A 20,610-nucleotide genomic window follows, 5' to 3' on the forward strand; every position below is an offset into this window, starting at 1 on the left:
TGAGAGTCCAAGGGACCCCTCTCGCAGCCCCCTTAAGGAATAACGCTCCCTAGTCAGCGCGTCCCCGGGGCTGCAGGCGACGGCGGCAGCTGGTCGTCGGTGGCCGGGTTGGCGTCCGGAGCGAGCGGAGGAGGAGAAGCAGGAGAAGGAGGGCGCTGGAGGCTGGACGCGTCTGCGAGCGGCGGCACGACGTGGAGTAGCCGGGCGGGTCGGCGCGCGCCGGCCGGGGTGTCGGCCACCGCGCGCAGCTCCGGGAGCAGGATCGTCGCCGCCTCCGCCGCCGCCGCGGCCCGCGCAGGACCCGACCGAGTCCCGAGCGCCGTGCGGAGCGCACCCGCCTCCCCGCGGCGCGCCGGGCTCGCCCCCAGCGCGCGCACACGCGCGCGCGCACACACACTCGCTCACACACTCACACACTCACACACGTGTGCGCTCTCCGCTCCGGAGCCGCGGCTGCTCCTGCTCTCAGCGCCGCAGTGGAAGGCAGGGCCGAACCGCTCCTTCTTTAAATACCTAAATTACCGCCCGGCCAGCCTCGGCGGCCCCCCGCACAGCGCTCCCGGCGCCCCTCCCGCCAGCTCGCCAGCTGCCAGCCCCGGGACCTTTTCATCTCTTCCCTTTTGGCCGGAGGAGCCGAGTTCAGATCCGCCACTCCGCACCCGAAACTGACACACTGAACTCCGTTTCCTCCTCTTAAATTTATTCCTGCCTAATAGCCACTCGTCTCTTCCCCCCCCCTCCCCAACTCGTCGCTCCAAGAAAACTTTTTCTTACTCCCCAAAGTTAGGGTTCTCCCTGCCCACCGTGTGTTAATGTTTCCACTTTTGGAACGACCTGCATCTTCTTTTTAAAGGAATTCAAGCGAGATACCTTTTTCCATTGGACGTTGACTCTCGATTGTTTGCAAAAGTTTCGCATTAAAAAAAAAAATCTACCTGATCTGTACTTGAGAGTTGTCGGTTTCTTTTTTTTTTTTCCTTAGTTTTTTTTTTACCTTTTTTTTTTTTTAACTTTTTCCACCTTTAAAAAAAAAAAAATGCACTACTGTGTGCTGAGCGCTTTTCTGCTCCTGCATCTGGTCACGGCCGCGCTCAGCCTGTCTACCTGCAGCACGCTCGATATGGACCAGTTCATGCGCAAGAGGATCGAGGCGATCCGCGGGCAGATCCTGAGCAAGCTGAAGCTCACCAGCCCCCCAGAAGACTATCCCGAGCCCGAGGAAGTCCCCCCGGAGGTGATTTCCATCTACAACAGCACCCGGGACTTGCTCCAGGAGAAGGCGAGCCGGAGGGCGGCCGCCTGCGAGCGCGAGAGGAGCGACGAGGAGTACTACGCCAAGGAGGTTTACAAAATAGACATGCCGCCCTTCTTCCCCTCGGAAAGTAAGTACTGTTTTTCGCTTCCATTCCCCGAGGCTTAGCGCTGCCCGAGGCTCTCGGGGCCGCCACGACTCCAGGGATCGCCCTTCCCGCTCCGGGTCCCCGTCTGCGCTCCCCCCCCCCCCCACTCCCCGTCCTCCGTCCCACCCACCTCCTCGCCAGTCGGGTGCCTGAGAACGTTAGGCTTGCAGTCGGCGACTTTCGACTTAATTTTCTCCATTTCTCCCTTCCCCCAACGCCTCGGTCCCGTACGAGGCGCGATTCTGTCCTTCTGGCCCCCGAAAGTCTCTTCTCGGCCACCAGCCAGGAGTCAGCCCCCCTCCTCTGTCAAACGAGAGGCGCTCCCTAGGGCAGGGTCAAGCTGCGACGTCCCGGTGGGCTCGTTTTCTCGGCTTGGCGCGGAGCCCGCCGGGCCGGCGCACCAAGGGTTAAAAAAAAAAAAAGTGGCTCAGAGCTAGCCTCTCCGGAAGGCGCCCCTTTCCGGGCCGACCTATCAGCGGGTTCCCCAAGCCTTCCCTATTGTCTCTAACGCCCCGAAAAATGTCAGCATCGTCGACACAAAACCCGGTTTGGAGACCCCTCGAACACTAACTCGACACCCTCGACTCTCGCATCTGTTGCCACAGCTGGGTGTTTACACTCCCCGCAGAGCGAGCCCTCGTCACCACGTCCCCTTTTGAGTTCACCTGGAGTGGTAGGAAGGACAACGTCGCTACTGACGGGGCTTAAAAGCGTTTTACTTGGCGTTATTTTCCAGAACCCACTCAGACCTGTCTTAAGATCGCTGCTGGAGCAGATCGGTTTCCTCACGGGGTTTACCGTTTATCTTTCCTACTCCTAGAGCCTCGGCTCCCGGCCCTTGCATAGGCTTCCTTGCAGTAACTTTGGTGCATTCCTAAATCTCACGTAGAGTAGAAGACAGCCGATTTTTTTCTTTTTTTAAACTGGCTTCTCGGAGGGCAGCTGGCATATAGTAGCAGAGGGAGTAGTAAAGTGATTTATCGTGCAGTTCCTTTGGGGGGGGGGCGAGGAGAGGACAGTTAGCTGAGAATGGTATCCAAGTTCTTAAAGAAAAAAAAAAAAGAAAGAAAAAAAAAAAAGCATCATCCTCCAGTGATACCTGAGAGGGTTAAATACCAGGAAGAAGAAGAAGAAAAAAAGCTTCTACATTTGCTATTCCAAATCCCCAGTCATAAACTTTTCATTGGTTGCCCATTTCTCTCCTCCCCTTTCCATGCCCTATATACTTGCTGGCCGCCTTCACAAAGTCTCTGTGTCTTGCCTAAAGAGATAATATGGCCATCTTAGTACTTTTGTCCTAGAGGCTCTAATTGCAGGGTGGTAGGTACTTCTCCTTCTTAATATTTTTTTTTTAGTCTGACCAGTCCCAGTCCTGCGACTTTTCCCATGGCTTGTACTTGCGGGTCTCAGAACGTCAGCCCGTGTATCTAACCCCAGTCTTCCTGGCCACCTTTCTTTGGCTGCACCTTCTCGACTTCTTGTTCAAGAGCAGAGCAGATGCGGGGGGATCCTGGCCAGCGGGATGGTTTTAGTATCGTCATGAGGGCCTTCCTCAACCGCGGTGATAAATGCAGACACCCCGGTTACTCCCCTCAGGAAGTAAAGCTTTCTACCTGGGGTGGAGCCAAGGAGATATTAGGAAAGAAAGTTGACTGTAATTGGCCCACAGTGCTTGAGACCAAACAGAAAGTCGAGGGAGTCCGTGTGCTTTCTCAAGCACGTGTATCCGTTCTACGGGTATTTGGGCTGGTAGGTAGGGAGGTTATATAGAATCTGCACCGTATTTACCTGCGAAAGTTCAAATGAATTGCCAGCACTTTTATAACAGACAGGAGGTCTGATCTCTGCTCCTCATTAAGACAGGTGTGGAGAGAGCAAGTTACCTAAGAGGGTGTTGATTCCTTGCTCTTTCTGGTGCATCTCGGTCCAAATTGCTGAGATGATCCAGCCCAGAATAATGATCATCAGCAAATTGGAAAAATCCTCAGACTGTTGGGATTTCAGAGGATGTCACTGAAGATCACCCTGCGGATTCTCTTCTCTATCCTACCTCCGGCCACCAAATAGATTAAAAGCTCTGATAAGTCCGGTATAAAAAATATATGCAGATCCTATCAGTTTTCATACAAAGAATGCAGCCTTCTATGGAAGTTTAGGAGCAGAAAACCATATTAAGAGCAGATTCGATACTACTGTGCAAGGGCTGTGGATAATTTTATAGAAAGTAGGTTAACTGATTTTCCAGCACTTTCTAGTTATACTGGAATATAGTGAAGCCTTCCAAAAAAAAGGGAGAAAAGAAGAAATCACTCCACCATATTTTTAAAGAGCAAATTGAAAGTACAGCATTGGCTTATATACCAGCTTTCCCTCTTTAGGACTTTCCACCCAGCTTTTAACTCGGGCGTCACTGAAGTAACCGTGGGGAGGAGTGTGCCTGTCATTTCTTGCAGTGAATCCGGCAAGGGTCATAAGCCCCAGAGATGAAGGCATGGGAAAGATCACTGGTTCACTTTTTACCACCAACTTATTAGCGTTCAGGGAGTGACTTCAGCTCAAATATTACAAATATGCTCTAATTATACTCAATGAGCTATATATCATTACAGATTGCTGATAGCCCTTTGTGGGACATTTTATACAGTTCAGACTAAATATTTTTAGCAATGTGGAGATTTAAAAGTAAAAATATAAGAGATATTGTATATGCCCTCAGGCATATTTTGTTTTAAATATTATCCTTGGCCCAGCATACTGTATAAATATAGTAAATATGAATAGAACTGGCCAGGTGCCAATCTCCTAGGATGAATTTTAGTCAAGAAGGTATTTATGGGATATAAATAATACTGTGTCAACATTTAAAGAAGGGGTCTGATTAGGTTTGAATTTATTCATATTGATCTTTTCACATGCTGTTGGTTTAAGGCTCAAAGTGGAGTTATGCTAAGGTTTACCGATAGTTTACCCAGTGGGAATTAGTGGCCGTCTAGTCCTTTTGACAATGCACTTGATGTTCAAAGCACATTGATTTGAAAGACACTGCGCACAGCTTTAGAAATTTGGAGAGGGATTCCGTCAACTAGGGTAAGAATCCAAATGATTGACAATTGGAATCGGTAGAGGCTTGGACAATCAAGAGAAGAAAGAGAAAGTTTCACTTTCTATCTTTCCTCTTACTTTTTTCATCATCACAGATCGGGCAGTGTTGGGATCCTAACAGGTGGTGATTCCGCCCTCCCCCTCCCTTCCCGGGAACCTGTGGCAATGTCTGGAAACAGTTTCGGTTGTCGTGACTTGGTAGGGAAGGGGTGCTCCTGGCATTGACTGGGTAGAGGCCGGGTTCTGTTGCTGACCCCCCTAAAATGTACAGGACAGATTCCCCCCCTCCATTCCCACCACCACGTACATCAGACACTCGTCCAGCCCCAAATGTCAACAATGTGCATGTTGAGAAACCCTAGTAAGCCTGGTATTGATTTTGGCTTATTCAGTTCTGCTAGGAGTGCCATTTTAAAAGTAATATCCTAACCATAAAATAACTGAGTGTCCAAAAGGACATTAACCTGAGAGCATTGAATAGAAAGATAATCGGAAAGTTAGCTTAATTAAGTGGGAGTATGTACTGGACCAGTTTGGTGTGATATGTACATTCTTCTTATGCTCTTCGAGCACCTAAATTGAAGACATCCAAACTCCCCATTCATTTAGCCTAAATAATGATGTTGCCCCACCCATCAGTGACTTCGGGCAGCAGCAATGTGATGTTAGAACAGAGCAAGAAGAAGTGAGGAGCTGTCTTGGATTTTCCTTGCAGGGAAAATCAGCAGTTCGTGTTAATGAAGAGTAGACTCTGCACCCTAGGCACCGGAAGAAAGTAAATAACTGTGTCGGTTTATTCTATCCTATTGAGTTAGATAAACTGAAAGCTACAGCCCGAGACATCACCATGAGGTTTCCTTTGTAATTGTGGCACATGAGAGTTAAGCATTCAATAGCAAACAACCTCCTTTTCTATTTCCCCTGTAATTTTCCAAGTGAAATCATGGAATGTAGAATGAATACCAATAGGACTATGGTTTTGGTGACTTCGACTTAAGATTCTATTCATGGACATGTCTTTCTGTATACAGATTGCTGGACTCTTGGCCAGCTGCCCAATGAAGGCAAATGTTAGCAATTGCTGGAACAGAGTAGTATTTTTGCTTTATATTCAGGGGTTTTATTTTTTAAGATTCTGTGTGTCCAGAGGTATGAGAAAGAAAGAGAGCAAGATCAAAGACAAGCGGATTTGACCCCTTGACTTCTACCATGATGGAGTTATTAACACACAATGGACCAGACTTTAATTTCTGCATTTTTAATTGTATCATTGCTTGTCCTAACTCTAGTGCCTGACTGTGGTTCCATTGAACTTAGGTCACATTCTTTCAGGATTTCCTCTCCTTTCCTCCTTTTGCTTTTCAAAGACTGGGAGAAAGATGCTGTTTATAACCGAAGGAGTTGGGCCGCTTTTGTTGCCAGGTGAGGTGCAAGCTTCTCCTGAGGCGTCCCCATCCCGTGGAGGCTGGGCTTTGCGAAGCTAGAGGGGCAGGTGGGGACCTCCTGACCTGGCCGAGGGACCTGGAGCCCTCTGTGTCTCCACAGCGACCCCTGGGGTCTACTCACGGAGCTGCACTTTCTAAATTCTGACTTTTCCCTGGCGAGAAGACGCTGATGTAACCTAGTCGAGCATCTTTCATATAAAGATATGAAAGAATGACAGATCATTTTTCCTAGAGGAAACTGAGACGCGAAAAAAAAAAAAAAAGGGCTAATGACTCACTGCTGATCCCACATCAAATCTGGGTTAGCACCGAGGAGGTCACTGACTGTTAGGCCTTCGCCCAGAGATTACAACACACTTCGGGCTGCATTTTTAGAAGGTTAGGGAGACGGAGTGGAGGAGCCGGGCCCTCGGCGGGCGTGCTGGCGACCACCGGGTGGCTCTCGGTCCGACCCCGCCCCCCGCCCCCGCCCCCGCCCCCGCCGCCGCTCCCACTCCCACTCCCCTCCCCGCTTTCTGCTGTAAGGTGAGCAGCCTCAGGGCAGAGAGGCTGCGAGAAGGAGTTCTGAAAACAGCCCTTTCAGCTGTCTTGATGTAGCATTTCCGGTCCTGACGGATCCTGGAGAGAGGATCTGGATTTGCCAGATGTGCTCGCTCTACGCAGGCAGCCTTTCTCCTGCAGGGTGTATTCCACTTTGCAGATTCGGAACAGCTTGATGAAATGTGCTTTTGGCCCAGATAAACAAATGTTTCCATTGTCATTTTGAAACCATATGGTGCGCTTTTGTTTTTTAATATTCTTTAAACGAAGATCGTTTTAAACCTAGGAATTCAGCGTTCTCCAGGTATTTTAAATTAAATAGCTCGCTAAAGATTCTTGGATGGGTTTGCCTAGACTCAAAGCCGGCCTCTTCACTTGTTTAGGAGCAATTCGCATCCTGCTGCAACCACCGCGGGGTGGGTAGTCATTTGTTTCTCTTCTAACCTCGGAAATCCGGAAGTGGGTGTTGAACTGCACTGCCCTGTGACCACCTTGCGCCCTGGGGCCGGCTTGGTGGCCTTGGCTCTGCATAAAACTGCCCTTTGACCTCTTCCCCACAGTCTCTGCATTACCTTCTTCTTCTTCAGCTATTCTGGAATATCTGCGCGCATGGCCGTTACCTTCACTTTGCCAGGCCCCGCTTTCTTCCCTTCTAAAGATGAAGAATATACCTGTGTCCTAGGGTTGTCAGGTGGAGGATGGCCTGCGGAAAGAAGCGCCTAGCTCTGCGTGCAGCACGTAGTAGGTCTTCTTTGCAGCAATTGGTCCACTGAATCTCAAACATCATTGATTTTCGGAAGCGCCATTATTTTGTGTGGCACCAAGAAAGCAATATCACTGACCATTAACTCTACCATGCGGCTAATTGTAAGACACATTAAAAAGAGGGATTTTAGAGATATTAAAGTGGGATTAAAGGCAGGGCTCAGGGAACTACTCCCGCCAGCCTGGAATACCACTGGTACCTTCACTTCATTCTTGTCTTTGTATAACTTCCACGCAATGGATCCACTTCTCTTGCTTACTTGGATCGGGCTTTAGGTGACCTTTGTTGCGTAAGAGACTGGGGAACAAAGGCGGGAAGGGCTGGTAATCCACCGGGTCTGGTGCTGTCTGTCTTCGTATAGGAAGCCCTTGAGAATTTAGGCTTCTTAGGTAAGATTTCAGATTTCTTAGATCAAATCCAAGACCTCTCAGGGTCTGGCCCCTCCTTGCTCAGCCCCACGTCTTGCTAAATCCCTGCATGCAAACTACACTCTGGCCACAGCAGCCTGTTTGCCTTTACCCAAATGGGCCATTTATTTTTGTGCCTCCGGGCCTTTGTCTGTGCTGTGTCTTCTGCTTGGAGATCCATCTTTTAACACCTTTCAACAGCCTTTGAGCTTTAGGCAGACGTCAAAGCCTTTGATTTGTGAATTAGTTCATCCTGTGCAGCCTCACAAGACGGATAACTCATCTCTACAGCAAGCGGCCTCTTCTCTTTTGCCGTCGGGAAAATCTAGCCAAATTCCAGCTGGCTTCTTCACCGGTTTGTAAATTGCCTCAGAACGGGAGCTGACTCTCGCAGAAACTAGTGCATTGTATTTGCTCAATACCTGCCTCGTAAACGAATGAGCATTTCCCTTTAGAGAGTAAGATCGACCTAGCAGACGAAGGATTTATGGTTCCCAAGCATCAGGACCAGGAGATGTAGAGATGAAATCGACTCCCCTTCGTTATCAGGGAGAATGTGCCCCATGGATCCTATCACTGTGGGAACGGCAACACTGGGCTTCTCGTACCCATACATTTCCTGTTTCCGGTTTTACAGATAATAAAGAGCATCACGGTGAGAATGATAATGATGGCAGTCAACCTTCGCTGGGCGCTGACGATGTGTCGAGCACAGTCTTAAATATTTTACATGCAAGTCCTCATTGGATCCTCACCAGTAACCCTATAAAGTCCGTACTAGCATTTTCCCTGGGACATACGAGGACCTGGACGTAACTATTTCTATCAGGGATGTGACTTATTAAAGTAAGGCTCTTAGTTACCACAGATAATTGGGACCCTAAAATAAGAGACCAGGAAATGGAGAGCCTGACTTTCCTGGCCCTCTCGCAAAACGATGTAGCACATCCACGGAAGAGTGGGATCTCTCCTCTCCTACCGTGAATTATGTTGTTAAGCTCTGAATTCTTTCCCTACAGAAGGCAATATACCTCTGAGGCCATGGTCCTTTTCCCGTGGTCCTCTTCCCTGCCTTTAACACGTTCAACTTTTATCTTTCTATTTGGTTGATGCAAAAATGCTGATTTATCAAGTCCCTGGTTTTGGCCTAGAGCCGCAGCCGTTTCTTCACCGTTTTGATAGGTCTGATGGAAGGAGGATTCATCCTGTCTCTTTCAGAGAATTAGTGTTTTGGGGAAGGCAGGTTGGTGTGGTAATGAGCACGGGGATAGCATCAAACACAAGGCCGACGGCAGTTGTTAGAACGTGGTCTTGTTTTAGTTAGCTAGTTAGCAGCTTCGCTGGTTCGGCGCCTGTTGTCCAAACTGCCTGAGGGACGTTTAACTTGCTTCCTGCTGAATTCCCATCTTGACTCTGCCATTCGTGGCTTTGTGGCCCCTTATTTAACCTGACCTCAGTTTCTTCTCTTCTAAAGATAAAGAAAGAGACACCGGGGTGACTCAGGCAGTTAAACGTCCGACCCTTGGCTCAGGTCATGATCTTGCAGTTTGTGGGTTCGAGCCCCGCATTCAGCTCTGTGCTGACAGCACGGAACCTGCTTGGGATTCTCTCTCTCTCTCTCTCTCTCTCTCTCCTCTGCCCCTCTCCCTCTTCTCTCTCTCTCTCAAAATAAATAAATAAACTTTAAAAAAAGTAAAGATGAAGACAATAACACCCGTTCCCTAGTGTCAGAAAGGACTGATTAAGACGCGGGTAAAAAAGTACCGAGTGCAGCTGTTTCTGGCACCTACTAGGCTTGCTTTGCATTGAATCTCGAGGGCATTTTGTGGCGCAAGTTCAGCACGTTAATTTCCTGCTTTGATTTTTTTTTTTTTTTTTTTTTTGACCTCTCAAGATGTTACCAACCGTTTCAAGGGGTATATACATGTTTAGGGAACACATGTCTCAAGTATTTTAACCGATCTCTCTGACTATGCATATGGCTCACATAGCATTCACCCCTTTATCTTTCTCGGCCAGAAAGTTTGAAATGCAGTGACGCAGGGAGCGGATGTGGTTCCTAAGAGGCTGATACTAAGAGGGTGCTTCAGTGTAAGGTGCTTCTGGGCCTGGTTCAGTCCTTCTTCACAGGTTTCCTGCCCCTGCCCCGCCCCCGCTCCCGCCAAGTGCGAGTCTGCTGAGATGGAATCCAGGCCGTTTGCGCTCAAGGCTGAGCCAGGTCAGGCAGCCAAAGTGAAGCTGTGGTGGACCTCATTTCACCTCCATAACCAAGCACTGGCTGCAACAGTTCCTTAGCTGTCAGGTGACTCATTTTTAAAAAGGCCTTAGCGACAAATGACATCAGGGAGTAGAAGTCTCCACGAGGAAGATGGATGGCAGGAAGGAGAGAGGGTGGCCCAGGGTCACCATAAAGGGTCTGAGGAGGAAATGAAAACTCGGGAGGTGATAGCCGAGAGGAGAGGCCTCACCGGGCCCTGGGCGGCTGTTCCCAGTGCAAGATGTTCTCCGTGCGAGGGAGCCTCCTGCTTTCCTGGGGCAGCCGAGTGAAGCCATTTCATTGGTGTGAGAAAAACATCGCCGTCCAGGCGGACTTGCGTTTACCGGATGTAGCCTCTGCTGGATTTCTCAACAGCCGAGAAAGCCATCATTTGTGGACCAGGACCATCCCTTCGTTCCCTCGCATGAGCCCTGGGATATGTTATCACCCGACAAGTTGGAAGCGTGGGGCTTCGATACCCCTTTAACCGCGGGGACTGAGCAATTGGAGGCAAACGGAAAATGCTTTCTGGAGGTTGTGAGGCTCAAACCTTCTGAAAATAGTTCAGATGCATTTCCGAGCTCCCCCCGCAGCTGTCTGCCCTTGCTGGCACGTTCCACGCGTTCCTCAGCGAGAGCACCGCTCTCGGTCAGGCCCTCCTTGCTGCCTGCATGCTGGGACCGGGGAAGCGGGCTCTTCCTGAAGCAGAGACACTGGCTTGCTGACAATGTCTATTTCAGCATGCGACAGCTTTTTTGGGAGATGTTGTTTGTTTCAGGAAATCCTACAGCATCTTTCCAGTCTCCTGCAAGAAAAAGAAAAATGTTTGCGACTTAGACCTTGGCTCTGCTCATTTGGCTTTCCCTATCTGACCCACACCACGCTGACAAATACCACATCTGTCTTGACGAGCTGGTTCACAAATAACTACTCATTCATAACTTTAGGCTGTTGTAAGGATCCTTATTTGTTACTTCATCTTGGGAATAGGAATGCAGAGTTTGGTTTTGAGAAAGACCACAAGTCCAGCGGCCTTTGCAAATCTAGATGGAAGCACTTTTTAGTGTCTTTTAAGCGCACTTAAAACATTTATGGTTTTCACAACGTCAATGGGAATTTTCGGGAAAATAGAATTTAATTTTTGAGTCTTGGACTCATTTCAGTATTGGTAATTCAGTGCTGTTTTTAGACCAGATCGATCAGAGATTATTCTCTCTAGACCAGATTCGGCAGTCACTGTTCCACTTGGGAGTTTGGTTCCTATTTGGTCATTTATTTTTCCATCCAGTGGCTTAATCTCATTTTCACTTCTGCTTTGACATCTTAATGACAATACCACGGAAGTTGTTGCTCCCTGCTTTATGATAAAGGCTTAGAAGTAAGTTGCTGGCTGAGAAAACACCCAAAAGAGTGGATGACATATTCACAGTCTGCTTTAGAAGGACCAAAAAAAAAAAAAAAAAAAAAATCACAGACTGAGGACTTTTTTTTTTTTTTTTTCCCCAGAAGTTAGGCGATTTGGTAAAAGAGCTGCCCCCTCAGAGGTCTCTTTGGGCTTTCTGAGGGGAAATGTTCCCACATCCAAGCTCATACCTTGGCATTTGGGGCTCTGGATGTTAGTGGGAAAGAAACAGAGATGGGAGTGAGCCAGAATTCCTAGCTTTAACTGGAAGTAGCTGGGCAAGAACCAGAGCTGAGTTTTGGCCGCCTCCTCAAGTTCGGAAGGATCCGTGCTCACCTGTAGATATGTCTTTTGGGGCACCTGAGTGTCTCGCTTGGTTGAGCATCCAGCTTTGGCTCGGGTCATGATCTCGCAGTTGGTGAGTTCGAGCCCCACATCAGGCTCACTGCTGTTGGCATAGAGCCCACTTTGGATCCTCTGTCCCCCTTTCTCTGTCTCTCCCCTGCTCACACACGTGCTCTCTCTCTCTCTCTTTCTCTCATAAATAAATAAATAGTCTGTTAAAAAGTCATGTTGATTTGAATAATAATTTAGTCATTCATTTGCACCCCCTCAGAGTATAAAGCCCTAGTTAAGTATGTTAATGAAAGTGAAGTATGTTAATGGAAGTTAATGGAAGTCACTGGTTAATGGAAGTTACTGGTCAGATGTATGAACTAAACCCTGAACCGCCACTGTTTTGCCTACTCCCTAAACTTGTGCTTTTCTCCCCCATAGAATAAGGTGACTGGTGCTAATTTGTCTTGGAGAGAGACATATTTTGGGAGAATTCCACTGTCACAAAATGTCACCATCAACAATGAAACTATGTGTGGAGAGTCATGTCTAATTTCATTAATTCTTTGGCACTAGTATCCAGATTCTAGAAAGAGGGTCTCGAGCCCAGCTGACCCCGAGTCATTACACATTTGGGATCAGCAGTCTGCCCTCTCTCAGTAACATTTGCTGGGAATTCGCGAAGTAGAGACTCATTGTAGTAAGTGTTGGGAAGAAATGATAGTACCCACGTACGAAACTGCTGCAGTCATGAGAAGGATGTTTGTGGGGCAGGTTTGGAGGGATTGAGGTGGGGACTAATTCCACACCAAGTTTACTGGAGCATTTGTAATGGCATTTAACTATGGTTAAGCTGTCTTGCAGCCAGAAATGCTTTCTCTTTCATAGACACTTTCACACTACAAAAAACCACTACTTACCCAGAAAAGTAGACTTTGTGAGAGGCTGATTTTTCCCTGATCCACCTGGTTGGATGGCCTCAAGGTCAAGTGAGATTTTGTAAAAGTCCTTTTTGAACTATAAGTCACAAAAACCTATACCAAAGTTTCTCAAATTTTACCATGCAAAAGAGTTCCCTATGTCAGTAGTAGTGCTTGTTATAAATGGGGTTTCTCAAACTTTTGTCTCCTACCGTCCATCCACATTGGGATTCAGTAGTTTTATTTATTTATTTAAAAAAAATTAAATGTTGATTTATTTTTCAGAGACAGAGAGAGACAGAGCGTGAGCAAGGGAGGGGCAGAGAGAGAGGGAGACACAGAATCTGAAGCAGGCTCCAGGCTCCGAGCTGTCAGTGCAGAGCCCGACACGGGGCTCCAACTCAGGAACTGTGAGATCATGACCTGAGCTGAAGTCAGATGCTTAACCGACTGAGGCACGCAGGTGCCCCGGGATTCAGTAGTTTTAACGTGGGCTACAGAAACCTGCCCTTTGACAAGAAAGCCAGGTGATTCTTAGGCAGGAGCTCCAGAAGACGCTCCAGAAACACTCTGTTTTTGTTTTGTTCCTTAGCTTTATTCCTTAGCTGTGTCATCACAGGCAAAATGAACCTTACAACTTATACAGTTAATATCATAATCTTTTAGGCATTTTGCAAATTACCCATGCAAAATTTTAATTCAGGACCATTTCTATCTTCCGACGTAACACGAGTGATAGTCCTCCACTATCAGTCAGTGGGTGCCCAAATACTTCTAAAAAGGACTGTTTCTCTAAAACTAATTCATGTCTCGGAATTTCATAGGTGTTCACACTTTATACAGCATTTCATACATATCCAAAGGCTCATTGATCTAAAAAAGCATATTCCTACCACAGTGCCACTTTAGTCATATGGATTGTTGAGACTGATTTTTTTAAAAACTAAGAATTGCTTTCTTTAACCTAAATAATCACTATTAGCATCACTTCTGTCTCCATCCGATTTCCGGTCTTTACTTCTGCACCATGGATCAGCACCAGAGCGCCCTGTCTTTTGGCCTTGCTTAAAAACAAACAAACAAAACAAAGCAAGAAAATAAGGAAAGAAAGGATTTAATACAGCAGCTTTATAACAGAGTAAAAGTAAACCAAAGGTGCATACTTGAAGACTACTTGCTGGAAATTGCAAAGGACGGTAGATACCTTGCCTTGGTCCCACCCAGACTTCCTCTGACCTGGGTGACCTGGGGCATTTCAGAGATCGGGATTCTGTTACTAGAACTGTCCCTCTTCCGGCACCACGACATCCACTGGCCTGAAGAAGGTGCTGTTTCCCAGGAAAAGGAGTTAAATCCCCCCAAGAAATGCACAGGGCCATCGTTGGAAGAAAAAGTGTTGCTAGCCAAGCGACTTCCTCTGCATATTCTGCCTTTCTCTGGTTATAGTCTTGGAGATTTTTATTTAAGATAACTTTCAGCATCTCTTGTTAGAGGTCAGATATGAACGAGGATTTTGTTTGACTTGCTAATCTTGTGACAAACAGTTTATACCCAGTGTAGCTTCCTGTCTTGGCTGACGGGTTATCCGAGGGAATTTTCTCCCTGTGAAGGCTGTGTCGAGGCTCTAAAAATAAACAACATGGTTGCTCATTGGGGAGAACACGTGTGAGCAGATGCCGGCTGGTAGCGGCATATGGTGGCAAGATGATAGGGGCATATTGCAGAAACCTGGGTGTTGGCCTTCGTCTTCCTTGCCATCCGGGCCATCCGGAGTCCCAGAGTCTCCACGAAACAGGGCTCTGACCGGAAGGTGTAACCCACAGTCATGTGAAAGCATGGCCTTGGGGTCTTGGTAGTGGGCGGAACGTTGGAGACGGTAAGTTACAGGGCATGGAAAAAACAAAGGCTTCCTTATCCATTTTCAAAGTGAGAGATAAAATAGGCACAAATCTGGCAAAAAAAAAAAAAAAGAGAGAGAGAGAGAGAGAGAGAGAAGCATCCGCCCACAAGGCTTTTGTCTTTGGTCAAAAGCAGTTTGCAAGTCAGGTCTGAAGAGTGGCAGTGATAACCGCTTTTGGAGGACGTACCCTCGGTGAACAGAAGGTACATGGGTTTTACATCTGGGTGGGGAGCTCGGGAAGAAGTAGGTTCACACCAGCTCTGGAAGCCGGTCGGGGATTCGTCTATCAGATGAGATAACTCATACTATTACGTCCCTCGATCATCTTCAATTTGCCGGTGTCATTGTGATCTTCTAAAACCCCTCAGGGGTAGCGTTACATATGCTTCATCTTACAGAAACAGAGGTTTGGGTAAATCCAGGGATTAATGTTCTGAGTTTCACAGGAAACCAGGGACAGGGTAAAGGTTTCAGTCTACATTTTGTTTTTTTTTAATGTTTATTTATTTTTGAGAGAGAGAGACAGAGACAGAGACAGAGCGGAAACTGGGGAGGAGCACACAGAGAGGGAGGCACAGAATTCAAAGCAGGCTCCAGGCTCTGAGCTGTCAGCACAGAGCCTGACGCGGGGCTTGAACCCACAAACTGCAAGATCACCACCTGACCTGAAGTCGGACGCTTAACCGACTGAGCCACCTAGGCGCCCCTCAGTCTACATGTTCTTATGCAAAAATCCATTTGTCACTCACTCCACCCCAGACAGAACACTCAAGAGTGTTTTCTCTTCGATTAGAGGTATTTTTCGGTGTATTTTCTTTTATAAAAATATGGTGGGCGATATACGAGGTATAGTTGCTGTTACTTTAGAGACAGAAAAGTTCAAAATTTCATGATGGGATCACTGTCATGGCAGATGCGTTCAATCCATCCCACGCAGCCCTAGATTTCTAAACTGTAGCTCAGCAGCCCCGAACCAAAATCCACTCGCATTTTTGACTTCATTCGAAGAGTTTCCACACGCGGGTTAGAAATGACGATGGGGGTTTTAAGAAAACCGAAATCTAGGCCAACCAAATGAAACATTCAGTTTCATTCACAATAGGTAGGCTGTCTTTTGTCAAAGGAGGTCAAGGCCCTTCCTGTTCATCTTTAATATAAGTCACGGTATTTATTTTACCATTTCCGTGTATAAATTGTACATTGTTATTTTGACGCTAGAGCTAAGTGTTAAAGGGAAAACGGAATTCAGGAGCATGGCTGGTGGTTAAGAGATCAACAGATCTGGGACCAGAATCCAGAATCCCTCGTAACTCCTTGGTCCCTGAGTAGCGGGGACCTTACGTATGTGGGGGAATAAGTATGTTCAGAGAGGCCCCTTGGACTTTGAATCTTTGTATAGCTCTGTGCGAGGCGTCTCCTCAGTAAAATAGCTAATGACTGTGCTTTTTAAAACTCCTAGCTGTCTGCCCAGTTGTTACAACACCCTCTGGCTCAGTGGGCAGCTTGTGTTCCAGACATTCCCAGGTGCTCTGTGGGTACCTTGGTGAGTATACTTGTCTGCTTTATACCTCATTTGATGTAGTGACATCGAGTCCATCTTTCGTGTGTGTCTCCTGTGGGGAACTTGTCAGAGGCAAGATAGAATTCTGAAGTGCAGCCTTGTTGCTGAATAGTCACAAAGGCGCCCCAAAGTGTCAGTCACAGTTTACCTGAGAAAAAGCTGTGAGCAGCTTTGCGGTAACTGATGACTTAATTGTTGTATGTGAAAGAACGGATTGTGGGTATATGACGTGTGTGTCCCGGGGGTGACATAGTGATCCGAAAGACGGATCTGCGACACCACCCCCCCGCCCCCGACCCATGGAGGATGCTTTCTGAGGGGTTGAACAGCATGGCCAAAACATCAAGTGTCATTTGTTTGTTCTCTTTTTTGCATCTATGTTCTTCTGCCCGGCATACAGTAGTTGCTCAATTAACGTTTCTTGTACTCGACTGAAGGGGAAGAAGGAGCTTTTCTTCTTCATAGGGAAGCCTAGGGGAAAGTTGCCATTATCTGTGACCTTCATGGTGTCATTTCTGGGTTGCCTGAGAGTGGATTGTCATGGGTCAGGCCTTTGGCCGACTGGACGTGGGAGCTGGCCACTCAACCCTGACCCTCAGCACAAGTGCACACCCCTCAGAGCCAGTACCACGTGCGAGGCCGAGGGGCACTGAAGCCAGCGGTCTCAGTGCTTTCTGATTTGAAATGGTAATCAATTCAGCCAGCCTTTATTGAGTGCCTACTGTATGCCGAGCAGGGAGACCACAGCAAAATAGGACTCAGATGATCCTGAGGTATTCAAGAACTCAGGGGTCTGAAGTTGCCCCTGATCCATGTTCAGGAAGAAATGAAATGAATTTGCAATCCTGGCATTGGTTCACTTGCATTTTTGAGACCCCAAGAAGGTTTGGATGATATCGGTGCTAAATGTGGGCAGAGGTCCCAGATAGGGACAAAAGGAATGTTTTTATTACCCTGGTAGATACCTGATTCACTGGTATATCCTCCCCTGCAACGTACCATGCCCAACCTTGCTTCTTAGGAATCAAGGAATGAAGGATTAAAGTAGTTTATTTCCAATGGGCTAGGCCGGGTTTCCTCAAAAAGAACTGATTCTACTGAGAGTATACATTTATTTTCATGAACTGAAGTGGCTAAGAACTGCCATGTGAAAAGAGTGCAAAGTTTAATCCATGCTTTTAGATTTCCCTTTTGTGAGACAGATTATATTTTGTTTTCAATCCATAATTTGTATTTCATTTCACTGTCCAAACAAAGAAGAGTTAATTATCTGGTGTTTGTCCCACTAGCTTTTTGGAAAAGGAAAGGGAGGATGGAATGAGAGGAGGAAAACATTTGTTGACTCCCTCCTGTGTCCCTGGCACTTAAGACGCATCATCCTGACCACTTCCCCGTGTCGGTGGGTTGGGCACGGCCTGGATGACGATCCCCACGTGTCAGGAGACCGTGGCTTGGACAGGGAAAGACCCTGTCCTCGGGCACAGCACAGGCAAAGCCAGAATCTGAATTCAGGTCTGGCCTCCACGCCCTCCATCAGGCCGCGGAGCTCCCACAGTTTCCTGCCTCCTTTTTGCGTCCCCTTTGAAATCTCGTCCCCTTCATTTTTATCACTTTCTCGGTGACTACTTTGGATTCGTTTCCTTGTCCGCTTTTCTTCCCCTAGTAAAGGAGTTGAGAGCCCCACTCTGCTTCCTTGTGTGGTTTTTCCTCTCAGACACTCCTCACTTGGGGTTATTTTCGGTCATTTAATTGCTACAAGCTTCCTTCTTTCTTTGGTGAAAAAAAAAAAAACAACAACACTGGAAACCCACCCTGCTCTTCAGCGAGTCTGGGAAGATCAGGAGTGTCTCCGAGGGTGTGGAAAGGAGAGATAGGGCACCAGCCCCATGTCGATTCCCGTACAGTGGGAGGCTCTGTCACCCCACCCCCGGCCTCCAGGCCTGTGGGAAGAGCCCGCGGACCCCTTTCAGACCTTCCATAGAAGACCGCTGAGCAGTGGGGCTCCGCATTTTTTTTTTTTTTTTTTTGTCTCTGTTCTTAGAAATAGTAATTGAGTAAAAATGTAAGTGAGTGGGTGCCAGGGGGCAAGTGTCCAGGGTCAGGGTGAATTTCTCCATGCTGAGTGTGATTCTGAGCGCTCGTTAAGTGGAGGCTGGCCTGTGCCAAGCGGCTCCACGGCCATCCCTGTCACCTTGTGTGAACCGCCTCTCCCTTCCAAGGAGATGTTGGGAGCGGCCGGAGGGAGCTGGGCCTGTGGCGTCTCTTGCTGTTCTCACTCTCTAACCTGGGTGTAGTTGATAACTCTGTGTTCTGACACCCGCGACTGGACTGGCGGTGCTGGTGCTTCATCAGCTGGAAATAAAATCCTCTGGGGGACGAAATGGTCCTTGCTTCTCACAGCCCATGTGGCTGCTGAATCATTTTCCTCTTTTTAAATTCATCACACCCCCCCCCCCCAAAAAAAAAATCTTGGTTGAGATCAGGTTAGCCTGCCTGAAGCTTTTCCTAGTGAGATAGAAGAAGCCAGGAGATCAGCAACTGGAACGGGCTCCCTGTGGATAAATGGATTGAAAATTGTGAAGGCAAATTCAGGTGGTTTGGGGTTTTGTTTTGGTTTTGGTTTTGGTTTTTTTGTGTTTGTTTTGAGAGTTTACTGAATGAGAGGCTGTTTAAGTAGCCCCGTGAAGGTTTAAAGATGGTGTTTCTCAAAGCGTGGCCTGCAGTTGTATCTCCCGAGGTGTCACAGAAAGCAGATTCCCTGGCCTGGTCTCGGACCAGATCCGTGGATCTCAAGATCCGTGGAGGGGGTGGGGGGAGTGGAGGCAGCTGGACACCTAAGCAGACACCGAGGGCTGTTCTGACCTCACTGGAGCTTGTGGATGCTCCAAATGTGCAGGACCGTGTACTCATAGCCCTTCAGCATGGAAGGATTCAGACCCAGTAGGGCTTGTGTTGGATCAGCTGGTTCTGCAAGTGTGGGACCCTTAATGCACGGCACAGCAGAATCTTGGCCCCGCGCCTTCCATTCTCCCACGTGCGTGCAGATACCGAGGTAGGGCTGTTGTCAATAGTGTCACACATTTTCCTTGCTCACTCTTCACCACAGAGGGAGCGGTGAGTGCGTACGGAAATAAATTAGACACACGGGGTAATGGGTGCCTAGTTTGGAAGTTATGCTTGGGGGTGAATTTTTCCGCTCAGGTGCCTTCAACCGGGCAACTGTGAGTGGAAGGAGAATTTGGAAAACGCGTGCATTATGTGTAAGTGACATATATAACGTATAAGTCAATGTATAGTGTTTAATTTCTTGACGTTCTGTTGGATCAAAGCACTGCCGACCTCTTCATGGCCTGAATTCTGTTCTCAGACATTCCATGGGGTAAGGATCTAGCCGACAATGGAATGTAAACTCTACTCACTCTCTCAGCCAAACTCAGCTTTGAGTAACGGCAGTTTCCTCTTTCCAAATGCTGTTTTTCTCAACGAGAGGTAGTAGAGCAGGTGCACATCTGACCAGCTATTGAAAAGAAAAGTTAAGGATAAATTGCTTGGTATCTATGCAGTCCTGTACCTCCTGTTATTCTGATGTGGTTTTGGAACCGTAAGTATTTTGAATCCGGCCACACATTATGGATATTCTGTAACTACTGTAGGGTTTGGGGCTATCAAACTATTTACAGAAATGTTCGGTTCTGCATGGACTATATCACCAACCATCCCACACGATTGAAGTATGAAAAGAATGAAATGAATGAAAAGTATGCAAAGAATGAACACAGATGGTATTAATACTATTTCCCCCCAAAGCTTTTAATGAAAAGATCTCTACATTCATTACAAATACAGGTACAGTTTTGAGAGAAATGAATGTCAAATGCATGCAGAGATTGTGGGAAGGCACAGGTAGAAACGGGACACTCTTATGATATTAGTTCATTCTACGGTATTTACCGAGTGTCTGCCGTGCGTCAGGCACCGATCTGGGCGCTAGTGACCCTGATAAGTGAATAAAACAGCAAAACACCTTTGTCCTTAGAGAGGTCCACCTTTTGGAGGAAGACAAATAATTCATTTTAAAAAACGAAATAAGAATGGCAGAATTTTGAGAACGTTAGAGCGGAAAACGTGGAGCAGGGTCGTGGCTGGAGAGGGGAGTTGGAATTTCAGAGAAGCTGGGCGTGGAAGCGTTTGTGGAGAGGGTGGCATTTAAGCAGAGGCTTGAAGGAGGTCAGAGAGGAGCCTGGAGCTGTGTGGGAAAGACCACTTCTGGTAAAGGGGACAGCCAGTGCTGCTCTGGTCGTGTTCCAGGATGATCAAAAGGGTCCTAGGAGAGGAGATGAGAGAGATGTTATTGGACAGACAGGTCCTTGTAAAGCCTGTGGCTTTTCCTCTGAGCAACAGAGGGAGGACGGTGGTTTTAGTCAAGGTTGTCCTGATGGCTGTGAAGTTGAAAATAGTCCCCAGGGTGACTGACGTAGGGGCGTGAGGTGCAGTGAGGAGGTCTTCGTAATGCATCGCGACGGCCGTTTGGCAGCTGCATTTCCACGTGAAACTTCACTATATCAAGCATTTCC

At 47.6% G+C, this 20,610-nt stretch overlaps 1 protein-coding gene across 3 annotated transcripts in view; it reads left to right on the forward strand.

The window, feature by feature from the left end:
* The first annotated feature begins 1,034 nt into the window (after nucleotides 1–1,034).
* Nucleotides 1,035–20,610, forward strand: part of TGFB2 (transforming growth factor beta 2) — an 82,185-nt gene continuing 62,609 nt past the window's right edge. For all 3 annotated transcript variants that reach the window (XR_006213946.1, XM_042976218.1, XM_042976219.1), the window contains exon 1: nucleotides 1,035–1,382. Coding sequence is in view for 2 of the 3 variants with exons in the window: in XM_042976218.1 (XP_042832152.1) it covers nucleotides 1,037–1,382 (346 nt within the window). In the remaining variant the exon portion in view is untranslated. The remainder of the gene's footprint in view (nucleotides 1,383–20,610) is intronic.

Source organism: Panthera tigris, chromosome F3 (genome assembly GCF_018350195.1).
Source record: "Panthera tigris isolate Pti1 chromosome F3, P.tigris_Pti1_mat1.1, whole genome shotgun sequence".
NCBI classification, from domain to species: Eukaryota; Metazoa; Chordata; class Mammalia; order Carnivora; family Felidae; genus Panthera; species Panthera tigris.